Raw genomic sequence first — 24,866 nt, forward strand, 5'->3', positions numbered from 1 at the left:
GGAGATGTAAAAATACATACATCCTATATAAAACTATATTGTCAAAACCAGTTGGCTATTGTAGAACATTTTTTTAAAGTATTAGTTTCCTGCCAAATAAGAGCAGTGACGCCTAAGTAAGCCCTGCCTAACTGCTTAAAAAAAAAAAGGATCAGAGGGGAGAGAAAGATTTACAACAATATTATTTTCTATGTTCACTCAAAAGTCCCATTGATTTTCAGCACAATCCTAACCATGTCTACTCAAAAGTAAGTCCTACTGAATTCAGTGGGGTTAACTCCCACAGGTATGTGGAATTAGCATTGCAGCTTTACTCCCAGAAAAGCTTCATATTGGGAAGGTTTTCAAAACAGGTTATGAATAATACAAATAAACTGCCCTCTTCAGCAGTCCAGTAAAATTTAAACTAAAATTGTTACTGTGTATGCCCACCAAGATCCTACTGTGATCTTTTGTTGTAGTGCAATCCTATGCATATTTACTCAGAAGCAAGTCCCAATCCAGTACAGAGAAAGTACTCTTCTTGCTGCTGAAAACTATATATTTACTGAATTCCTGACAAGCAGGAAAAGGAAACTGTTCTCAGAACTTGAAATGAGATTTAGGTATTGTCTGGGAGTCAACAAATCTTGTAAATCACAACCCTGACTTCACTTATTGGCTAAAAACCTGAAAGGGCAGGGATTAGAGCAGGCAGTACTAACAGAAGTTGCAGTGGCAGTGGCTGACATTTTGGTTTATATCTTTTAAACCAGACCACCTAGAAACTTAATTTTTTAAAAAATGAAAGCTAAGAGTCTGGAGCTTAAGCTGACTGACCTGGAGAGGACCCCCACAAAATGGAGTCTCTGGGTGAAAACCAGACACCTGGCGACCCTATTATGTAAACCATGCCAGGCATGAGCACACTGAACATTCTGGTCTGTGCACATTTCTCTTTTGCTGATTTTGACAACCCAGATGTGCAACTATTCTTGCATAAATGCTGGGTATATTTATTTTAGAGTTTAACAAGCAAAATCTGGGTAATGGTATGTGTTCTTCAGTTGCATTGGAAGCAACAACTGATTTCAGTGAGACCACTTTGGTCTTCACTATGGAATGCTTGGAACAGAAGTGTTAAGGCCTGTGGAGCACTGAGAATACCGGTCCTCTTGTTGATATTAATGTCAGTATTTCACAAGTTGGGCAGATTTTAATACGTTCAGTATTCAATTTTGCTGTTTCATTACTTCTGTTTTACAGTATCTGTATCTATATACACATGTACTGTTTCTTATGCAGTAAAAACCTGGTTATGAAGAATTCGTTTCTCAATATTTGGAAAAATTGGAAAGATTGGATAATAAGCAAATGACTCTTTTGTATACAGTCTGTATGTGATGGAATAATTTATGGAGTAATGAAATGATACAGACATATCTTCTTTCAAACTAAGAGTGATTATGGATTAAGGAATATGGGGCTGAGCAGTGGACTTTGGGGAAGTTCCACATCACTATGCCAAGTTTATTTTCTCTCTGCATGGTGCTTTCCTTCTGCACAGTGGGGCATGTATGGAAGCTTGTGACCACACCTATTTAACTTTTAGCTGGAGGTATGTTACAAAAAAAGTAATGCTATGTATTCCTTCTTAGACACACTTCTCTGTGTCACGAAGAGTAGCATACAGAGAGGGGGGGAAAGATGCAAAAACACTTAAAGATGCTCTTTGTGGCAACAAATTCATTGAGGAAAGTAATGCTGAAAAAATTTCAAGGAGTGCATGCTAGCTAGCCTAATACGAAGGGAAATTGCTGAAATATTATTGGCCGTATTTATGAAAGGCACATAAAATAATACATCTAAAAATAACTAGTGGTGGACAGGTTTTGGAGAGGAGGAAAAGGTAATGATCAAAACTTGACGAAGTTAGTTGAAAACTCCTATTGATTTCAGTGTGAACTAAGTTCTCCTAACTTAGCTGTTTGGACCCAACCCAGATATGTGTGGCACACCTTTTATTTATTCATGTGCACGTTTATTATGAATATTATAAACTGGATTTTGTCAGCATTCTGCTCTGATAATTGACAAACTCCACTGATGGGTGAGCTTTCACTAGGAAAACAATGTCAACTATTCTCTGACATCCACTGAACCCCCCCCCCCGCATAGTTCTTAGATGATTGCTTCTACAACAGCCCTCAATTGCTGAGTCATCAAGAAGAGAGTAGATTGCCCATTATGTTTCCAAAGGGATTCAAATTTTCAATTTCTTTGCAAATACTTTAGCATCTTCATTTTTGTTTGTTTAATTGTATGAGTTCCTTTCTGACCAGTGTCTCCAAAACAACTTATGTTAAACATTTTTAAAGTAACAAACAATGAAACTAATATAATCAATAAACTAAACAAATAGTGAGCATTTTTTTTTAAAAAAAGCAGTTCAATAAAATGATAAATTCAATAAAGACAGCAAAAGCAATTAGTTAAAAGCCTTTTTAAAAAAGTTATCGTTTTTACATTATGATGATATAGGCACTTCGTGGATCTGTTCAGGGAAGCTATTCCAAAGGTGAGGTGTTTTCACTGAAGATGCTCATTTCTCAATTGCCATCCACCGAATCTCCTAAATGTTGGGTACCTGGAGAATGGTCTCAGAAGTAAATATTTAAGATTGGTAAGCTTTGTGTTGAAGAAAAAAATGGAAATGGATTGCCTTCAAGTCGATTCTGACTTATGGTGACCCTATGAATAGAGTTTTCATGGTAAGTGGTATTCAGAGGGGGTTTACCATTGCCTTCCTCTGAGGCTGAGAGGCAGTAACTGGCCCAAGATCACCCAGTGAGTGTCATGGCTGTGTGGGGATTTGAACCCTAGTCTCCCAGGTCGTAGTCCAACACCCTAACCACTGCAACACACTGGGTCTCTAAAGGCAGTATTTGAAAAAGCTATTATGTCATTTGGGGCTTTAAATGTAAAATAAAAAACACCCTTTCATTTGTGCCAGAAAACAGAGCCTCTATAGCTCTTTTAGCACAGGTGAGATGTGGTCATGCCTATGCATCCCAGTCTAACAATTTAGCTGTAATTTTCTGAACCAGTTGGAGTCTCCAAACAGTCTTCAAAGCAGCCCCACACACAGTGCATTACAGTAATCGTACATGAGGCAATCTATCTCTATCTAACTGTATCTCAGCTGTGGCCTTATGTTCGCATTTTCAATTGTGATTTCATCTTTTGTTAAAGGCTTCCATGTTTAAGACAAATATATATTCTTCCTCTTCAAGCCTTCATTCAGTCATCAGTTTTACTAGCTGTTGGCTTAGGGGAGGGGAGGGAATCCTTTAATAATATATGCTTTTTGTGCCCTAACTATGAAGTTGTCTTAGGCTACCTTACTAGGCAACTTGATTCAGTGTGTTCCACATGCTAAGTTTTCCACCTTAGATGAACTTTAACCAGTTGCCTCTTGTATAGTTTTATAACATGTCATAGGAAATCACAGCGCTTAGGGAGCAATTTACCTCTGTGAGGAAGAGAGATTCCATCATTTAAAGTAGGGAAGGAGCATCATGTTCAGATTTATGTTGGATATATTGAAGGAAATAACGATTACTGTATGGTTGCAAGCAGATCCACCCATCCTTGAAAGCATGTATACTTTGTCCTGGGTAACACTGCTGATTAGATTCCATGTAAACATAACTCAATTAACAGACAATATTAATTTTACTTATGCACTGAGTCAAGAGGGCTGAATTGCTTCAGGAAGTGTGTGGCTTACCTCTGTTCTTTTTGTTGAACATTTTGTAAATGAAGACCTAGAGGTATTGTGTACAAGAAAATTTAAATCATGAACGTCTGAGGATAGTTCTGCTTTTGGCACTGAGTTCTGTGTGGTGTTGTGAATGGCACTTTAACTACTCTCTGGTTTAACTCCCAGAATTCTAAAGATGCCTGTGTATCTTACGGCATCATTTTAGATTAGTGAGTGTGCATCTGTACACCTATTAAATAACAGATATAAGGCTGAAATGAACCTTAATGCACATGTGTGATTAATGAACATGTGAATAAATTCAGGATTGAGATTAATTTTTACCACTTTCATCAAGCATGGCATATTGAATATTAGATGCTGTTTAAAAATAAAAGTATTAAGTTTACATATATTGTAGATGTATCTTAGGACTCATAATTCTTATCAGCAGCTCAGTGTTAGATCCGAGAAAGATAATGCTGAAATGTATCTGCTTTATTAGGACTGAATTTTGTTTAACTGATGTATTTATCATTTCATTAAAACATGTCAGACCATTGATCTTGTGCATCAAAACCATCCCATGCTATGAAGTGAGTGGCCGACAACACATTTAGCTGCTGCTTTCATTGTATTCGTTTTATTTTTTGCATGAATTGTTACATTTTGTTGTAAACTGTCTCGAGAATGAGGTCTGGGAGGTGGGATATAAATATTTGAAATAAACCAATGCATAATAAAGACGCAATACCTATAATGATATTTTTCCTTCCCATTTGGAACATTGTCAGTCTCTAGTCAGCCAAGACACTGGGAAGGAGTTTGAGAAAGCAGTTTCTTCTTAAAGTCTGTTACCAGTGAGTTCAGTCTCACTGTCATTTAAAAGATGTTTCTAGCCTCTTGACTCCAGAAATCTCTATATTACCTAGGAAACTGATCAAAGTAAATGCTGTCAAGCAAAATAGCCACACGGCTCCCATTTAGCATTGTTTATATTCTAAGCATCTCTAATCTAATTCAGTTCTGTGCAGCTCTACCTGGTGTCTATCATCATCTCCTCCTATTAGGTATTAGATCCCTCTTTCCTCTACTGCCTCCTGAAGTTAACCCCACAGTTGCCAGTCCAATTTGTATGCTGCTTGTATAGTCAACCTTTTTTAAAACAGCCTGCAAATTACTAAATCTCCTCCTATTTTATAATAAATATTCTTTGATTCTAAGCTCTGATTTGTTATCTGATTTCTAACTCCCCCCCAATGTGTAACTTGTCCCAGGGCTTACTGTGACTTTGAACTCGGGACCCAAAAATAATGTGTCAGTTGAATATATATGTGCGGTTGCATATGTGTAGACAAGGACACATGGTACCAAATCTCCTGTGGTATCTGACATGAAGCATAATGACAGCGGTCTATGGGTGGAAAGAGATATATCTGCTGTGGCAGAATACCCACAGCTAGTTATTTCACTTGGCACAGCTGTGTGATGCGTGCATGGTCCTATATTATGTGCAAATGTGTGCATTGGAGCCTTACTGTAATTTGTAAAAAACAAAACAAAGCTTTAGGAGGACACTGAAATGGGGAGGGGAAAGGGTGCTGAATCCTTTCCTCCTCTGCCATTTCCCCATTCAAAATTCTTCCTTAAATGGCTTTTCCCTTCGTAAGTTTCAAACACATATTGAAGTCTATCTTTAATCCTATGGAGAGGGAAAGTAGCTGGGGGAAGAAGTGGTTTATAGATAGGAAATCAGGAGTAGGGAAAGGGCTAAGCACAATATTGGTGCTATAATATGTTGTGTGTGTGTATATATATATATGTACGGGAAGCAGCCCCCGCAGATAAAATGGCTGATAAAGTGAATTAACACGAAACTGGCCGGCATAAAGACAGCTTGAAAAAGGACTTTTATGGTCTCTAATAAAACTTCAAACATAATTTTACACCCTGGACTGGGCAATAAGCCTCAAGACTTGTAGATTAGGCTTAATTAATAGCCCTTTGAAGCATCCGTGATGATATATACAAGGAAAAAATGCAAAGAGCTAGGAATTTCCGTAGGGCAAGAGAAATCCATGGCTCCACTGCAAACTAAGATTACCCGATTTTTTCCAATAAAACCAGATGTTTCTCACTTAGACTCTGTCCTTGAGCCCCTGAGTGAAGTTAAAGCCAATTCTCAATCGCCAATCCGGCATGAATGGTCGTTAGATAGATAACTGCAAATCAACCCACATAAAGATAATTTACAAGCCAGATGTCTAGCCGAAGAGTTACAGGATGCAGGATTTAATTGCCCCCTGACACCAAGGGAGGGTGAACTTCCTTCAGCAATGGTGACTATAGACTCTGTCGCAGAACTCCAGGAATCAAGCACCTCATGTCCTGAACATCAGTCCATAAATAATGTTCCAATCTATCTGAACGCTGAGAAACTTAACCTCCCATCCTTGGGTTGGGGTATGGCAGTAACGGAAGAACTGGGCTTAATCAAAGCCTACATTACAGAAACGAATAGCTTATTAACTACTCTAATTAGCTACATAGGACCACAGCTCTTAGAGAAATCTACCTTAGACAACGCCGATAACACCAACAAAATCCGAGTTTCTCCATCTCCGGCACCTAAACTGAAAGACAAGATCTCTAAGAAAATAAAGCGGACCGCTCGGAGAGGAAACAAACCAGGAAAACCAGGAAAAGAAAAAAAACCAAAGAACTGTAAAAACATCAAACCTACAAGAATCAAGAAAATGAACTTCAAACCCTTGTTTAAATTACTAGAGGCGTCACCCAAAGTCCATCAATCTCCGCCACTCAGAGCAAAAAAAACATCCAAAATACCAACTCCTTTGAGTTCAAATATATTATGCTCACCTCCAGAAAGTGACAAAATACTAATAGGGAACCCCTCAGGGATTCCGCCAAAGGACAGTTATACTCAGAGTCCTTACATCCCGAGTAACATACCCTTCGTCCCCAACCGCCTTAAGCAAGTTACGAAATGGAACTTACAGTTATCAAGAGACAAGCTGGTGGTCACTTTCCTACCGAAGTCACAGAAATATTGGTTATCATCGTCGCTAAGACAACTCTTTCACAGCTGCCTTGATCCTTACTTCACGAACATCAATAGCAGGAACTATATCAGGCATGTGTCCCACCTGTATTCAGAGGTCCCCGAGAAACGGGCTATTTTCACAATACAATCACCACATATGACTGATCGCATATACAGAATCAAAGACACTTTACTATCTCAAGGCATTATGGTGCAAAGGTATTTCATCAACAAAGCCCCTCCACAACCGCTTTTCAAGTCTGCCCTCCCTTGGAGAAGGGACATGGAGTCTCAAGCTCCTATAATCAAGCCTACATTCAGGAAAGGTCACCCTTTTTGGCCCCCCATACTAATCGACCACAGTGAGTGGCAAGGACAATAATAGAGGATAAACTACTGGGGGAGGCGGACTTTATGCCTGAAGAACTCCTCCTCGTAGAATCTTACGATTGCCTGCCGAAGCAAGACCAGGAAGAAATCATTGATAGATTAGTTCTATTGCTCCAAAGACTATCAAACAGAAGTACAAATGCAAAGGGGGCCAAATACACACCAGCTGTGGATAACCTGACTGAGCCTTTGCAAACAAAAACAAAAAGGAACAATCAACCCCACCTTCACTTGGACCAATTAATTCAAAATAATAACCCCCTAACATCCGATGAAGAAAGAAGCCCGCCTAGTCTTTTAAATCGGGAATGGGTCCAGAGTTCTAGGAAGAATATGCCGGACCCCTCGTGGCTCAAGATGCGTTATTTACAACCAGAGGAATTGGTTCTTCCAATAGTATTCCAACGTGTAAAACAAGAAACATGAAACAGACCCTTCGGATTACATCAAACGTCAGCACACTCTACCCAGAAGTAAACATTATTACCCCATATCAATGACAACGGTCATCAATTTCAGCCAGCCCAAACGACCCAAAGTGTAACCCAAGACATCATAAAAGATCAAATACATTAAGAGTCCCGGCAAAGGAATCGCCTCTCTCCATACTATCATGGAATATAGCTGGATGGAAAAATAAGATGGCGGACGTGACATTTATACAATTTTTACAACAATTTGACGTCATCTTGCTACAAGAAACGTGGTTGGTCTCTGATGAGACACTTGAAATTAGGGGCTATAAAACCTGGGCAAAGCCAGCGATTAAATCGGCATCCAGGGGATGAGGGCGAGGGGGATTGGCTATACTGATTGCCTCCCATTTAATCTGTCAGGTAATAGACCTTAAGATACAGACTCCGTATGTTTTGCTGGCATTGGGTTTGAGGATTCCTGGCTTCCCACCAGTCATATGTGTTAACGTTTACATTCCCCCGGCAAATTCCATTCAACAAGAACCCCCTTGGCCAGCTTTAGATATATTTCTGGAAACCCTTCAAGAGAGATATCCATCCTTTGAGCTTCTCCTTGGAGGAGACTTTAATGCCAGGTTGGGCCCTAACTACCCCAAAGGGGAAGCCCCCCTCGATGAGTTCCTTGGGGACCCCCCCTCTTAAAAAGATCTACAATGGATAACATAATCAACAAATACGGCCAAATACTTTTCCAGCTAATACAAAAATTCCAACTGACATGTTTTTTTTTTTTTTTCAATAATTTTTATTCAGATTTTCATAAAACATACAAGACAAAATCATAAAACATTCAAAGACAAAAAACAAAATCAAAAATAGTTAAACAAAAAGAAAAAAAGAAAAAAAAAAACAAAAATAAAAAATAAAGAGTAAAATATTGACTTCCCATTTGTCAAAGATCAAATCAGTTATAAGTCTATAATATATAACAATCCTGTCTCTTAAGTCATATTATAAAATCACTTTCCTCCAGTAGTTATCTTACTTAATCATCAAATCTCATAAACATTACTTTATTCTTTCCACAAAAAGTCAAAGAGAGGTTTCAATTCTTTAAGAAATATATCTATCAATTTTTTTTTCCAGATAAGCATATCGATTAATCCATCTCATTACTAATTATGATAATCTTATTGTCATAACCATAGTCAAAATAAACATTTCAATTAATCCATCACATCAGAATCTGTTAGGTTCAATAATTTCAGTAGCCATTGTTCTATTATCTCTATTAGTTCCATTTTCCATCTTCCATCTTCAGTAGTCTTGTTAAGTCCAGTAATTTCAATATCCAATCTTCCATTATCAGTATTCCATAATAATCTTGCTGTCAAAGCCATAGTCATATAGTAAGAGTCTGATGGGAATTACCTCTATCCCAAATATTTTCTTGCCATCCATTCTGAATAGGTTGCTGAAATACTGCTGTAAAATCATATCTCTGTTCTTTTTTTCAAAATACACTGGGTCATCTCTTAAAAGTTTTTCCATTGTCACATGGCTGCAGTTAATTCCATAGATTTTCTCTATATTGGGCTCCATCACATCATTCCAGTCCAGAAGATTATCCATGCCATTGATAACTTTATCTCTAGAATCTTCATTCATTTCTTCAGAGATAACATTGAGTTCCAAACAATAGATTTTATTTCTAAAGTCCATAGACTCCAAATCTTGTTCCTGTTCCACGTTGGTTCCAATCTCCGGGATCTCCTCTCTCACAGGGACCCCTATTCCAGTCTCCAGGGTCTCCTCTCTCACAGGGACCCCTGTTCCAATCTCCGGGGTCTCCTCTCTCACAGGGACCCCTTCCAGGGTCACCTCTCTCACAGGGACCCTTATATCTTTAATCTCCTGCTTCATTTTACTCAATTCAATTTTCATTATCTCAATCTCATCCATTATTTTCTGAAACATAGTTATTTCCAGATTTTCAGCCACTTTCTTAATTGCCATTTTAAAAGAAAAATATAGGAAAACCACTTCTTATTTCAGCAACAATTGGGTTAATTCTCCAAACTTGGTGACATCACAGTATAAACAGAGCAGACAGCCTTATCTCTCCAATAGTTAAGTAAACAAAATGCAGTTCCCAGGATCGAAACAATTAATGGCAATCGTCAAGAAACAGATTCGTCAAAATAAAATAGACCAAAAAGAGAGTAGTCTCAAAACAGTATAATATTTTTCAAAATAAAAATCTGGAATAGAAATCCCTCTTCTGTGTATATCTTTAGAATGCAAATCCAGGACAGCTTTTTGCAACAAAAACAGAGATAAGCTATTAATTAGTGCGTAGCAGAGAGAAGTTATGGCTCCCCAGTGAGATGTCAAAAACTGATCAATCTGGCAAATCTCTTTTAAACAGCAACAATTTAAGTCAAGTAAAAGAAAAATATAGAAAGAAGGGTGCTTGCCTGTTAGTGCGTTCTCTCTTAGAAGATAAGATGAACGTTCGCTTTAACAGATAGAGCTTGCTGTTGAAAATCCGTCCCACCTTCGTCGGCTGGACCTCGTCCCATAAATTAATGAGATCTGGTCGTCCCAACAAAAATAGGCTTTGAGGTTAATCTCTTCGTTTCTCCCTACCCGGGAGAAGTTTAATCAGTCAAAAAAAAAAGAAAAAACTGACTGATATATCTGAATAAGCTTCTTTTGAGGCAGGAGCCCGTCTCAAAAGCAGGCACAGGCTAAGTCACCCTTCCCGGAAGTCCCAACTGACATGTTTAAACGGCTCTCCGATAGATCGTTTGGAAGGATCTTACACATACCATGCAAGGGCAGGGGCTAGCTTAGTTGATTATTTCCTAAGCTCCCCTTTGATGACAAAAAGAGTTAAAGAACTTAACATACTCGCCAGACCAGAAAGTGACCATCTCCCTTTAAAACTAATTTTAAGGTCTTCTCTAAAAAATAAGACTGGCTCATCAAAAGCCCTCCATCTGGGCTCTGGGTATGGCCGTAAATGGTTAAAATGGTCTCAAGAGATAGGGACTAAGGCGCATTGCTTATTGTCAACCAATACACTTACTCATCTACGACAAATGGCCATAGCAGACCCACAGATTAGTCTAAAGGCATACGAAGCCATAATAACCGAACTTAGCCCCCGGATCTCAGATCTAACAGTGGCTGTACTTCCCCTTCAACCTAAGTCATGGTTTGACGAAGAATGTAGGTCTGCTAAGAAACTCCTGATTAAGCAAATTAAATTATTCCGTGCCAAAAACCACCCAGATATTTTCCAGCAATTATTAATAATGAGACGAGATTATAAAAGGTTAATAAAATCAAAAAAACAATCTCTATATCAAGCAAATTGGAAGGCGCTAGATAAAGCAGCCCGAATGGGCTCTGAGTCAGAATTTTGGCGACTTCTGCAGGGGACTCTGAACCCAGTAAATCACACATCCATCCCCCTTATAATGGAAGAAGAATGGGTGATGTATTTTAGTACGATCTTTGGTAATCAATCTACCTATAAATCGGTAGTTAATATAGAAGCGCTGGATGATTTACCACCTTGGCCCCCAGTTACAACACACGATACTGGGACTCTGAAAGCTGGGAAAGCTCCAGGAGAGGACATGCTTCCCCCTGAATTTTTTACCCAAAATTTGTCCTGGTGGGAACCCCTCCTAGCTTCTCTATTCACGCACATAAACAACACGGGAAATATTCCGCAGGGCTGGTTAACCAGCATCGTGGTACCAATTTTTAAAAAAGGTAATCCTGCAAATCCAGCAAATTACCGTCCTATAAGCCTCCTAAATGTATCTTTAAAGCTGTACAGCCGATTTCTGTTAAATAAATTAATGGACTGGGACGAGACTGAAACAATAATACACGATGCACAAGCTGGCTTTAGACCCAAAAAGTGCACTATCGACCAAGCATTTATATTACAACATCTATTAAGAAATACCAGTTCAAAAGCCTCTTCATCTTTATACATCGCCTTTATAGATTTCTCGGCGGCTTTTGATACAATAGATAGAGAGCTGCTTTGGCAAAAATTGGCCCGTACTAACATAGACCAAAGATTGCTATGGTTGATCAGGGCCCTTTACCAATCTAACGTCATCCAAGTTCGACAAGGGATCAAAGGCATCTTGTCAGCGAAAATCCCCGTATTCAGAGGAGTAAAGCAGGGGTGTCTATTAGCTCCATTTTTGTTCAATTTTTTTATAAATGACATAGTGGATGCATTATCATCTCCCTCCTTCTTCCCACCCTCTATTGGAATAGAAAAAATCTCCATCCTCCTATACGCTGATGACGTGGTTTTATGTTCTCAAACCAAAATAGGCCTTAAAAGAATGCTACATAAATTGGAAGAGTATTGTCAGACCCAGAAACTTAAGATAAACCATTCTAAATCAAAGGTCATGGTGAGTGGAAAACATATGAAAGCAAAGAATTCCTGGTCACTAAATGGGGTCCCAATAGAACAGGTTAATTCCTATAAATATCTCGGCATATTGCTGACAAATAACCATTCCTGGACCCCACAGTTAAAAGCAGTGACCACAGCAGGCGCACGCGCCCTAGGTATAGCCAAAACGTTTTTTTACACGCAAGGGGGCCAATTGATTCCCCCTATGATTAAAATATTAAAGGCTAAAATCCTAGCTAAGATACTATACGGCGCAGAACTATGGGGCCCAGCCGCTAGATCCACCTTGGAGCCCACCCAGAACGCCTTTATGAGGATAGTGTTAGGCCTCCCCCCGGGCACTCCGGCTGCCCACATGAGAGCTGAACTGGGACTCCCCTCAGTAAGGGCACGTATAGATATGGCATACCTACGATACTGGCTTCGAATTCTTAATATGAATAATACATCTATGACTAAGAAATGTTGGCAGGTACAAATGGCGAAGGGAGGTTGGGCGAAGGAATATCAATCAGTACTCATAAAATATGACCTTACATTAGATAAACTTTTAGACTTAAGCAAAATGACTCTCCGCAATTGGATTTATGAATGTGATGCAGCCCAGGACCGAGCCTCAATTGTGATGGCCCGGTTTTCAACATGGTACCCTCATATTAAACTTAATCACACGTTAGCAAATTATTTAGACTCACTTGACAGAGCCCACATTAGAAGAGCCTTTACAGCTCTGTGCTTTCAAGTTATGTCATCGGCCTATTTGGAAGGCAGATATCGAGGCATACCAGTGGCTCAACATCTATGCATCTTTGGATGCATGGCAATAGAGGACATTACACACTACATACTCCATTGCCCACTTTATGACAATCCTAGGCGGAAATTTTTATCCACTTTTTTAAACCTTTTAATACCTTATTCAGATAGGGAAAAGATTATAATGCTTTTATTGGATGAATGTAATTATGTATCACTAGCGGTTGCCAATTTTGCCATGGCAGCACAAAAAATGAGAGATTCCTATGTTAAGAGTGTCTCCCCCATGAATGAGTCACCCAAAGAAACGTAAATTGTAAGATGATACGTATCAATGTATGTTTGTATGTTTTAACATGTATTCTTGCACATGGCCCATGGCTAAGCATGCAATAAAGATTATTATTATTATATGTACGGTGCTCTTTTTTTTGTAAACAATTAGGTGCTGATACTCATACTGATAAAAGTGCTGTGGGTGCCAGCACAAAAGGGCTACAATGGGCAGCAAAAAAGTGACTTGTTGGTACTCAGTACCAATGAGTACTGTCATAAAAAAGTTCTGTGTGTGCATAGTCATCCCCTTAGCTGTCTCAGTAATAGAGGCTTCTGAATGAAGATTCACACAGCATTGTGAATCTACTTACTATGTGTAGTCAAAATTCATTGTGGTGAAAATATTTATTGTAATAAAAAACAGCTACCATAATGCTAAGGCCAATTGTGCATGTTTCTTTTGTAATGAGCATGTTGTATCTCATCTGTACTGCAAAGCTCATCCTGGGTAGAATAATGTTGACCACAGCTTGCTCATGCATGTGTATAAACACAACATGAGAAGAAGGGTTGTATAAGGGAACATTCTTATTTCTGTGGGAGTTATTGTTTGCTAGATGGACAGTCATAGATACAATTATGTATTGTATAATATCTCCTTTATTGCATCATGTGATCATGCTTATCAGGTCCAATGTGCAAAGTATCCAATAGGTTATACCTTGGACATGTACTAGTACCTTGGACATTCTCTTCTGCTCAAAGAATATTTTGCATTTTTAAAAGCATTTCATGAAGCTCATTTTAAAATAAAATTAAACTAACAGCACTCAACCAAGAATTTTAGATACCTTCAACAATTTTGGAAATTGTAGTATTTGCTTTTTGTGTGAAGATTGGACTATAAACTGAGTTTCTTATTATCTGAGCACTTTTCCACTTCACTGCTGGATAAGCTACACAGACAATCACGTGCATGTTAGAGGACTTGTTGCACTTGGGAAGCATACTTTCTATGTACAGTACTTATCAGATTACATGATCTTCATGAGCTCTGAGAAAAATTAGGTCTGTTCATTTACAGCAGTAGCTAACTACTGCTAACTGGCTGGTATTTCTAACGTTGTTTGTGTTAGGTAAGGTACATTAATATAGTAACAGACCAGATGGCTAGAAGTGCCAGTTGAGCTACAGAATAAGAGATCAAGGAAGGAAGCAGCATGTTGTATGGGCTCCCAAGTCAATAAAAAGAACTGAAGTTTTTGCTTGATCTGAAAACCAGAAGCAGTTGCCTAGTGAAATTTCTGTAGATAGCACAGTTAGGAAAATGGAGGATACAGTTCATTTGTGTAGCCAACAAAAGCAACACTGAAGGAGTTTTTATCTAGAAGACTAAATATGGTTTTAACTTTGTAATTCAGTGTCAACAGCTTTGAGTAATACGGCACTGTTCAGTTGACCAGTGTAGTCCTATATATGTCTACTTAGAAGTAAGTCTGTTATATTCAATGATGCTTACTCCCAGGTAAGTGTTTATAATATTACAACCTTAGAGTAATAGTATTTACTATTTTGATATGTTGTGTAGTAATATTGTACCCTTTGGTTAACTGGATATTTGTACTAGTGTTCCACATAGGTGAATGAATGAGCAGAACACTGGTTTCCCCCACACCCGCTCCATATTTTGCATCACAATCATGTTTACCACCAGATTTGTTGTGCTTTGTGGTCTTTAATTAATTTCTGCTTAGAATAATTTATGAATTATATCATGGAAAGCTACTTAAGCTCTCTCTATGTGTAACCCCTCATCCATTTTGAATTTTAATTTCTTTTATAGGTTGAAAGACATGACATGAATACTCTCAGTTTGCCTCTCAATATTCGCCGGGGAGGTTCGGACACCAACCTCAACTTTGATGTACCTGATGGTGGGTTTGAGTTTCACAAAGTAAAACTCAATGTTGACAGTTTAAAGCAAAAGATTCTGAAAGTTACAGAGCAAATCAAAATAGAACAAACAGCTCGGGATGGGAATGTGGCAGAGTATTTGAAGCTGGTGAACAGTGCAGACAAACAACAAGCTGGACGAATTAAACAAGTCTTTGAAAAGAAGAACCAAAAGTCTGCTCATTCCATAGCCCAGCTGCAGAAGAAATTGGAACAGTATCACAAAAAGCTCAAGGAAATAGAACAAAATGGTTCCTCCAAAAGTACCAAGGATACTTCCAAAGACAGCCTGAAGGAAATCCAACACTCCTTAAAGGATACCCATGGGAAATCTCGTACCACTGGCCAAAGCAATGACAGCAGCAAAACAGGTGTTCCAGGTGTCTCCTTGACACCACCAGTGTTTGTTTTCAGTAAATCCAGAGAGTTTGCAAACCTGATCCGGAATAAGTTTGGTAGTGCTGACAATATCGCTCACCTAAAGAGCAGCTTAGATGACTTCAGGCCAGAAACTACTTCTAGGGCCTACGGTGGCAGTGCTACCATTGTGGCCAAGCCAAAATACACCAGTGATGATGAGTGCTCAAGTGCAACATCTGGCTCTGCAGACAGTAATGGAAACCAGTCCTTTGGCCATGGTGGGACAAATCCTCTAGACAGCCATGGAAAGCTTTCTATTCTCTTGGAGGAACTGCGGGAAATAAAGGAAGCACAATCCCAATTAGCAGATGACATTGAAAATTTGAAAGTACAGTTCAAAAGAGAGTATGGTTTCATTTCTCAAACACTGCAGGAGGAACGATACAGGTATGTTATGATGTTGGCCCATTGAAATTGCTTTGCACAGATAGGTGAGATGAGAATGAGGTGAAGTCAAAGCAATGCAACACAGAGAATGAATTGACATCAGAAAGGGAGCAAATAGTCAGGAAACGGTTTGCCAGTGGGCTGGAGGGGCTCAAGAGTGGTGAAAAGAGAGGAATGTTTGAGAGGCCTTGCGGGGAAAGCAAGGACCATTAGAACATAGAAGAACTTTTCCTACTTACTTGCATTGACCACATCAAACTCCTTTTAGTGTAGGTAAGCTTAATGTTAAATACACACGTCAGGATTTCTGGGAAATGCTGTATCTGACACTTTTCTGATATGTTTTATTTTGTAAATTGCATGTACATGTGGTATTATTAAGGCAAATAGAAAGCTTCCAGTTTTACCATATAGTATTTGATGAAATGCATAATGAGGAAACCTCCCACACCTCACATTTAAATTTTTATGTATTTATTATAAGTTATAGATTGCTAATATGAAAAGTTTCCAAACAGTGTACAGCATATTAAAAACAAAACAAATTATATAATAACAAAGATAAAATTCACAAATGCACAGCTGCAAAATAAGAATAAAAGGCAGCATTACTACTTCCTGACGCATTGCCTGAATGAAAGCATTTTTAGTATCTCTTTTGACAGTATCTTTATATTATGAAATCTTTTTATTTTTTGGTGCAGATTGGTGTTGTGAATCTCGTTGTCCAATGCAATTTGATGATACAGAAGCCACTCACCTGGTGGGGAAAAGCCTCACTGCTACCTTCCTGGCAGTGGTTACACAGCTCAGGTTCATAGCTGGGTCCCTCCCCCCAATTTTTTCTGCCCCCCTCATGTTTTTTTTACAAAACCAAAAATAAATCTGTTACAGGAAAAAAAATTCCCCTCCCTGAACTTTTAGGCTGGCTACAGGCCTGACGCAGCTGCTTACCAGAATGGAGAGTCAAGGCAGCAACCTTCCCACTGCCTTGCTACCTTCTCAGCAGTCGTGTCACTGCTGCTTACCAGGAGGGAGGGCAGAGACAGTGATCTCCCCACTGCCTTGCTGCCTTCCTGACAGCAGTGTTGCTGCTGCTTACTGTGTGTGTGTGTGGGGGGGGGGGAGTCAGCAGTCACCTCACTGGCTTGCCCATCTCTCTCTCCCTCCCAGGAAGTGGCAGCAACACTGCTTCTAGGAAGGTAATGTTGCAGCCACACCCCACCAGGTAAGCCACTTCTGATGGTACAGTACAGTAATAAATAGTGCCTGTTGGAAGTCAGTGTAACAGGCACATGCAGTATAAGCACATGTACAAAGACAATTAGTAAAGATTCCCTGCTTGAAGATTCTCTGTTATCTGCACTTGAAGAGGCAAACACATTTGCTGTTAGGTTACTGAGTGAAGCATATTCCCAGAGTTAGCAGACTTACCCTGTGAGCACTTATGGAAATACAAATTAAATCTCTTGTCAGGTTAATTTCCGAAGTCACATGCAAAAGCTTTCATAATAGTAAGACTGGAGGTGCTGATGGGGAAAAATAATATAAAATTATTTCCCAAAAGATTTACATTGTTCTGCTTGCATTCAAGGCAATATACTTTTCTAAAGCCAGTAGGATTTCAGCTGAGGAAAAGGCTAGTTATCCTGATAAAGAACAGTAATAATACAGCTTGCAAATAAAAAGGTATACATTTTAATTAGAATTCACAGTAAATTTTGTTGTTGTTAAAGGTATGAGCGATTAGAAGACCAGCTGAATGATCTAACAGACCTCCATCAGCATGAGACAGCCAACTTGAAACAAGAACTAGCTAGTATTGAAGAAAAGGTGGCATATCAGGCCTATGAAAGGTCACGAGATGTTCAGGTATCAACTTTTAAAATTAAGTAACAGATTATTTTGTGTTTCCAAAGAATTAGTCACTGTGGTCCAGTGGGTAAATCCTAGGATTTTGCATCTTCTGTTTAGAGAAATACAGCACAATCCTATGCAGGCTCACTCAAAATTAAGTCCCACTGCATTCAGTGAGGCTTACTCTCTAATAAGCATGCTTAGGATTGCAGTCATAAAGTCATACAGATGGATCCATAGACTGGCAATGGCATTGCTCCCACAAGATGAGAGTAGCTGCAGTTCTCCATGGGAAATATTATAGCTTCCCTCATAAGCTTCCCAGGGAAATAGTATAACATACCAACAAAATATTTTAAAGCACGGAAAAGTGCTATGTAAACCATTGTTCACCCAGCTTTTCGTTGAACAGTGTAATCAGAGGATATGAGATGGAACATGAACACTGGCCCTTGTACATTTCTTCTCCTTCAAGGAGAATGAAGACATCCATGTACATGTGATATATTTACAACTTTGACTTTCATCATCAAACAGTTGTAAATTGTTTTGTTAGTTGATTTATGCACAGATGGAAGTGTCTTTCATAAATCATTAGAATTAGATGGAATGAAAATCTATTTCATGTATAACTGTGATGGTTCATTGACTTTTCTCTCTCCTTCCTTCCCTTTTCAATTTTCTATCAATAGGAAGCTTTGGAATCTTGCCAAACACGGGTCTCTAAGCTGGAGCTCCACCAGCAAGAACAGCAAGCTCTGCAGTCAGAAACTGTTAATGCCAAAGTCCTACTGGGGAAATGTATAAATGTAGTCTTGGCCTTCATGACCGTAATCCTAGTGTGCGTCTCTACCATAGCAAAGTTTATAGCTCCTATGATGAGAAGCCGTTTCCATATTATTTGCACCTTTTTTGCAGTAACTCTTCTTGCAATTGTATGCAAAAACTGGGATCACATTATCTGTGCCATAGAAAAGTTGATCATACCACGATGAATCCACAACTCCCAGAGCATTTCTTTGTAATAGAAGATATATGTCTAAACAAACTACCAAATCTTTAATTTTTGCAGTTTAACTGTGCAGAGTAGATGAAGACATTTCTCCTTCTGGATATAAATATGTAAGATTGATAACTCCTGGCAGTGCTTTCACCTCATCAGTCACCTTATATGGAATGAGGTGAATCTGTTATGGACTAGTTACTTGTGTAAATCTTTTTGCCTTAATCTCATTAACTTTTTCTACACCACAGACTTCCTAAATGTTCAAGTATTGAATACATATTAACTAGATTTGGGTTTAGGAGTATAATAGAAATAAGAAACAACAAACCTAGTTGGGAGATTGCATTTTCATAAATTGTCATTTGCATCATCCTACCACACATAGTACTACTCTTTCTTTATGAAGCATATGCAAGCAGTAAGCTGAGATTTACATACTTTGGGAAAATGCTAGCCACATTTTTTGTATTCCCTAATGATTAATATTCATAGGGTAGAAACTGTGATGGAGTTTCTTACTTTTGTTGCATACTATTGACATTGGCCCAATAGTCAAGGAGTATTCTTTCTTAACCTTTCCCAGAATTTGTTTGCCTTACAAATTAGTTAATATTATATTCCATTTCGGTTTTGTTTCATGATCTTAATAAATTTATGCATGGCTCTCCGGGCCATTGAATAAATAAGGATCTGTTGATCATGTGGTTCTTCCTGTGGACCAAACATGGGCATTTATATCTTTTGGGAAAATCTCACCTAATGGGAATTCCTTTTTTACAGAAATGCAGTGATAGGAGCATCTCTTCACATTAGAAGCTGTAAGGGAGGTGTTCGTTGTTTAGTGATGAGTGTTGTTATGAGCAAGTATGGATAATAGAATGCAGGAAGAAACAAAATGGTCCAAACACTACAATCTTTTTGGCTTTTGTTTTCATTTTTCCTGTCCAATTTTTAACTTTCAGTCATTAAAATGCAAGGTTTCATTCTCTCCCTTTGCCCTTTTCTGCTCTCTAGTTCACTGCCCTCATTCTGTCCTCCCTGCCAAAATTGCTTGTCAATTTCTCTGATAAGTTGTTACTTTCTATAGCAGGGCAGTATTCTCAAATCAATATGTTTCAGCCTACAACACCACAATCACTGTGAAGGTTGTATTGAAATAAAGCTTCATGTAAGAAAGTACTGGTATAAGATATCTGAATAAATTTGGCTAGGAAGTGAAAAGGGGCGAGAGACATTGGTGGGGTTTTTTTATATATAAAAAAGGATGAAAGGATATGTGCCAATTTAATTATCAGCACTGGTTGCAGAAAAAATGTTGTAACACCTCTCTTGTACTGTAATGTGCTTGAATCTTAATGAAGCATCCTGTTGCACATCTCCCATTAATTTCAATGGGATTTACCCTAGAGATGGATGAATCTGAGTTTCACATTTTTTGAGTCTTAAGTTTAGTTTTCCACATTTCTGCATCAATTTGCTAACTTTATGTTAAAATTCTCAAGACAATTCACCAGCATTTAAGTGTGCATTTCTCCTAATATACATTTTATCTAATGCATTTTTGTAAATTGTTTTCAGGAATACATGCATTATTATGCACACTATCCCCTCATGTGACATTTTTACATATTCTTTAGTTGAACTGCACTGCAAAATTAATGGTTAATGAATTAATGAATTTTGAAAGGTATCTGCATTTAAGTTTGCATATATTGTTTGAAGAAGAGTAAATTAAATAGGTTCATATTAAAATACAAACGGAACCAAATTTTCCCCCCATTGCTACCTCACACAGGAGAAATTGTGCTCCAAGGGCACTTCCAGATGCAGGGGTTCTGCCTATAAATGTAATTGTGCAGAAGACTAGCACTATGTTTTTACCAGCCTAGTTTAGTAAGAGCCCTGGCCACCATAGAATGAACATGGCTAGTGTGTAGTTAGCAGTCCTGAGGCTATGAACACCCTAATTGCATACCCCGCAGCATTTCAGCTGTGAAATCTCTTTGAAGCTGAATTACAAAAAAAAAAAAACCCCACACACACTCCAGCAGCTCCGACCAGATTTTACAGTAAAAAGGGGTGGGGTTTGACTAGTGTTGTGTGCCCCCGTTTTCAGAAAAGAGACGTGGTGTCATACTGGAGCCGGCAGGAGGACAGTGAGTATGTTTCTGTCCTGAGTGTTGGGAAAACAGCAGTGGCAGCACTTGCAAGAATTTGTTTTGCTGAATAGTGAAGACTTAGCAAAGGATATTCAGTTTTCTTGAGAAAAGCCCAGAAGATTGGAAAGCCACCTTGAGGCTTGGCATAATTTCAGGAGCTAATTTGCTAATGATGTAAGTACTGGTAAAGTTTGCACTTTAAAAAATGGCTTAAAATCAATCAGTGCAATTTTTTTAAAAAAGAAATCCAGAACACAATAGAAACAATAAGCATATATTATGAAAACTTTATCCATTTAGCTATTTATTTAAACTGGTAAAACTCTTCAGAATCTCTCCACAATTGCCAGGCATGATATTTAAGCTAATCTATCATTAACGTAGGACTTCTTATCCCATACCCCTATTTTTGCATTAAAATTCCTCATGTGAGTGTGGGAAAGGGTGGATAATACTAGAACTCGTGGACATTCAAAGAAGCTGAATGTTGGAAGATTCAGGACAGACAAAAGGAAGTACTTCTTTACTCAGCGCATAGTTAAACTATGGAATTTGCTCCCACAAGATGCAGTAATGGCCACCAGCTTGGATGGCTTTAAAAGAAGATTAGACAAATTCATGGAGGACAGGGCTATCAATGGCTACTAGCCATGATGGCTGTGCTCTGCCACCCTAGTCAGAGGCAGCATGTTTCTGAAAACCAGTTGCCGGAAGCCTCAGGAGGGGAGAGTGTTCTTGCACTCGGGTCCTGCTTGCGGGCTTCCCCCAGGCACCTGGTTGGCCACTGTGAGAACAGGATGCTGGACTAGATGGGCCACTGGCCTGATCCAGCAGGCTCTTCTTATGTTCTTATGTACTAGTTCTAGCCCATTTGTCATCAGCCCCATCATCCTCAATGACTTGGAGGGATTAATCTCGCAAGTGAAGAGTGCAATCTACTCATGTAAACTCCCTGCATGATTTGGAGGACTATGATGAGGGTTTCAAAATCACACCTTCACCAAGTAGAGAAGACTCCTTATTATAGAAATGTGCCTTCCCTACATATGGAAGCAATGCCGGCTTTGGGAATACAGCTTAGGGAGCAGGTCCAACAGACTTGTTCTCACTCTCCCCCTCACGCAATTATAAGTGTGGGACGGAATACCCAAATACGTTCATAAACTGAATATTTTGCATGGGAAGCAAAGGACACCAAAGTATCTCAAAGGGAGGAAACTAAACTGGGTGCCTTAAAGCTACATTTTACCCTCTAAAAATTTCAAGCTAGTTGTTCATTCCTTTTAAATTCTTTTTCCCCCAAAAAATTTTGGTCACATTTGGCTATTTTCTACATGTGTTTCATTAGCAGTTTAACTGCTACAAGTCCTCTTTATCATTAGTTGCATCTTAATGATGTATCTTGACCATGGCTAAATTGTTCTCAAAGTACTTTACTTGAACAACAATTATATTTGCAATGGTGTATGTCATGATGTTTTAAGATTAATGTGCAAACTGAGTTTAATTCCCCTCCCCCAGCTCATCCATGATGTTTCTTCTGGGTAAAAGTATTTTATTTTTCTCTGGACTTAGCCCTGAGCTCACATCCCTTCTGTTCGGGAGGATTTCCCTTGTTTTGATTACCAGTTCTTGTGACGCATCTGCAGAACATCTTGCTTTTCCTTTGGTTCAACAGTGCTTTTCCATCTTTATTCATTTGAACAAAACTTGTAAGCATTCACAACTGGGATGTTCCAGACCGTGAGCCAGCAACTGTGCTCTAGATTTAGAAAGCTTGCTGTGCATACATCTGTTTGCATTGGCCAATGTATCCATTTAAAAACTATTTTTCTAAACTACTAAGGATTCTCTTATGAACTCTCTAATTTTAACTACAGTTTAATAACTTTTTTTTTAAGACAAGGAACCTCCCTCAGGTGCAGCAGTCATTTTTTTGTTAATAGATGACCCATTGCTGTAAATGAGTAATATCTGGTTTACACTCTCCTATTTTACATGTACAGTATACTGCAGGCTGACTTTTTGATATTAAAAGATTTGGATACTTTGTTTTACAAAATATGGGATCCACATGTTAGTACCTTTACTACTTTGAAGAAGAAACAAAAATCAAACTTTATACTGTTGCTTGTTTCTTACCAATTTACGGTGCAATCTTCTAAGTAATTATATTCTAAATCACCATTCATTTGGTGGAACTTACACAAGCCCTGTTGAAATGAATGGAACTTGTGCAATGCTTGAATCTATACAGAAGACACCCTCTAGTGGGAATTTTCTCCATTTACATATTAATGGGAGTAATTCCAAAGTCTATCCCAGCGGATGGCAAATGTTATGATAGAACTGTCTCTTTGTTTACTTGAAACATAATTTAGACTAGCAGGCACTTTCTCATTTTCTGTTTCTGGTCCTACCCTAACCAAACAGCACCAGTACCAAACAGCAAAGTGAAACCCAATAATCAAAGACTCACTTTATTTTATATTTTGATGGCACCACAGCATCCTCCAAACTGCAGAACAAGCAGCATATGCCAAGAAATAAAATCCTCCTGCTGGGAGGAAGGATGGAATATAAATCAAATAATAAAGAAATATATTATGAGGCCCAGAAGAAATTAACTTTCAGTATTTCTCTGAATACAGTACCAGTATTTCTGTGTCAGATGTAGCTTGCTCGGTTGATATTGCAGTTATGTAATACAAAGAACAAGTTCACCTAAAACCTAAATAATAAAGCAGCAGAAGTTAGCAGTGCTGAGCAGCGTTCAGGTTTGTATGCAACAAAACTATCACTGTAAATTAACTAAATGTATAATAATTGTCTTGCCTGGATTGTACAGACATAAAATCACAGCACTTATCTGAGATTGCACAGACTTGGTCCAAGGATTAAATGTTGTTGTTATTATATGCCTTCAAGTTGATTATGACTTATGGCGACCCTATGAGTCAGCAACCTCCAATAGCATCCGTTATAAACCACCCTGTTCAGATCTTGTAAGTTCAGGTCTGTGGTTTCCTTTATGGAATCAATTCATCTCTTGTTTGGCCTTGCTCTTTTTCTAATCCCTTCTGTTTTTCCCAGCATTATTGTCTTTTCTAGTGAATCATGTCTTCTCATTATGTGTCCTACGTATGATAACCTCAGTTTCATAATTTTATAGTTCTGGTTTAATTTGTTCTAACACCCAATTATTTGTCTTTTCCGCAGTCCATGGTATCTGCAAATCTCTCCCCCAACACCACATTTCAAATGAGTTTATTTTTCTCTCATCCACTTTTTTCACTGCCCAACTTTCACATCCATACATAGAGATCAGGAATACCATGGTCTGAATGTTCCTGACTTTAGTGTTCAGTGATACATCTTTGCATTTGAGGATCTTTTCTAGTTCTCGCATAGCTGCCCTCCCCAATCCTAGCCTTCTTCTGATTTCTTGACTATTGGCTCCATTTTGATTAATGACTATGCCGAGGTACAAGATCAATGTCCTCATTGTCAACTGTAAAGTTACATAAATCTTCTGTTATTATTTTAGTCTTCTTGACGTTCAGCTGTAGTCCTGCTTTTGTGTTTTCGTCTTTAACATTCATCAGCATTCATTTCAAATCATTACTGGTTTCTGCTAGTAGTATGGTATCGTCTGCCTATCTTAAATTATTGATATTTCTCCCTCCAATTTTCACATCTCCTTCATCTTGGTCCAATGCTGCTTTCCATCTGCGTACAGATTAAACAAATAGGGTGATAAAATACACCCCTATCTCACACCCTTTCCAATTGGGAACCAATCAGTTTCTCCATATTATGTCCTTACAGTAGCCTCTTGTTGAGAGTATGGGTTACAGGACAATCAGATGCTGTGACACCCTCATTTCTTTTACAGCATAGTTTTTCATGATCTACAGCAGCCTTTCCCAACCAGTGTGCCTCCAGATGTTGTTGGACCACAACTCCCATCAGCCTGAGCCAGCA

At 38.6% G+C, this 24,866-nt stretch overlaps 1 protein-coding gene across 4 annotated transcripts in view; it reads left to right on the plus strand.

Annotated features, from left to right (window-relative positions):
* Positions 1-24,866, plus strand: part of TMCC3 (transmembrane and coiled-coil domain family 3) — a 175,477-nt gene extending 150,611 nt beyond the window's left edge. For 3 of the 4 annotated variants that reach the window (XM_061639564.1, XM_061639563.1, XM_061639565.1), the window contains 3 exons: positions 14,944-15,860; positions 17,597-17,732; positions 18,410-24,866. In XM_061639564.1, coding sequence (XP_061495548.1) covers positions 14,944-15,860; positions 17,597-17,732; positions 18,410-18,712 — 1,356 coding nt within the window. In that variant the 3' untranslated portion in view covers positions 18,713-24,866. Of the gene's footprint in view, positions 1-14,423; positions 14,626-14,943; positions 15,861-17,596; positions 17,733-18,409 lie in introns of those variants that run through there. The other variant, XM_061639566.1, reaches the window with a different exon arrangement.

The sequence above is a fragment of the Rhineura floridana genome, chromosome 8 (genome assembly GCF_030035675.1).
Source record: "Rhineura floridana isolate rRhiFlo1 chromosome 8, rRhiFlo1.hap2, whole genome shotgun sequence".
In the NCBI taxonomy this organism is placed as follows: Eukaryota; Metazoa; Chordata; class Lepidosauria; order Squamata; family Rhineuridae; genus Rhineura; species Rhineura floridana.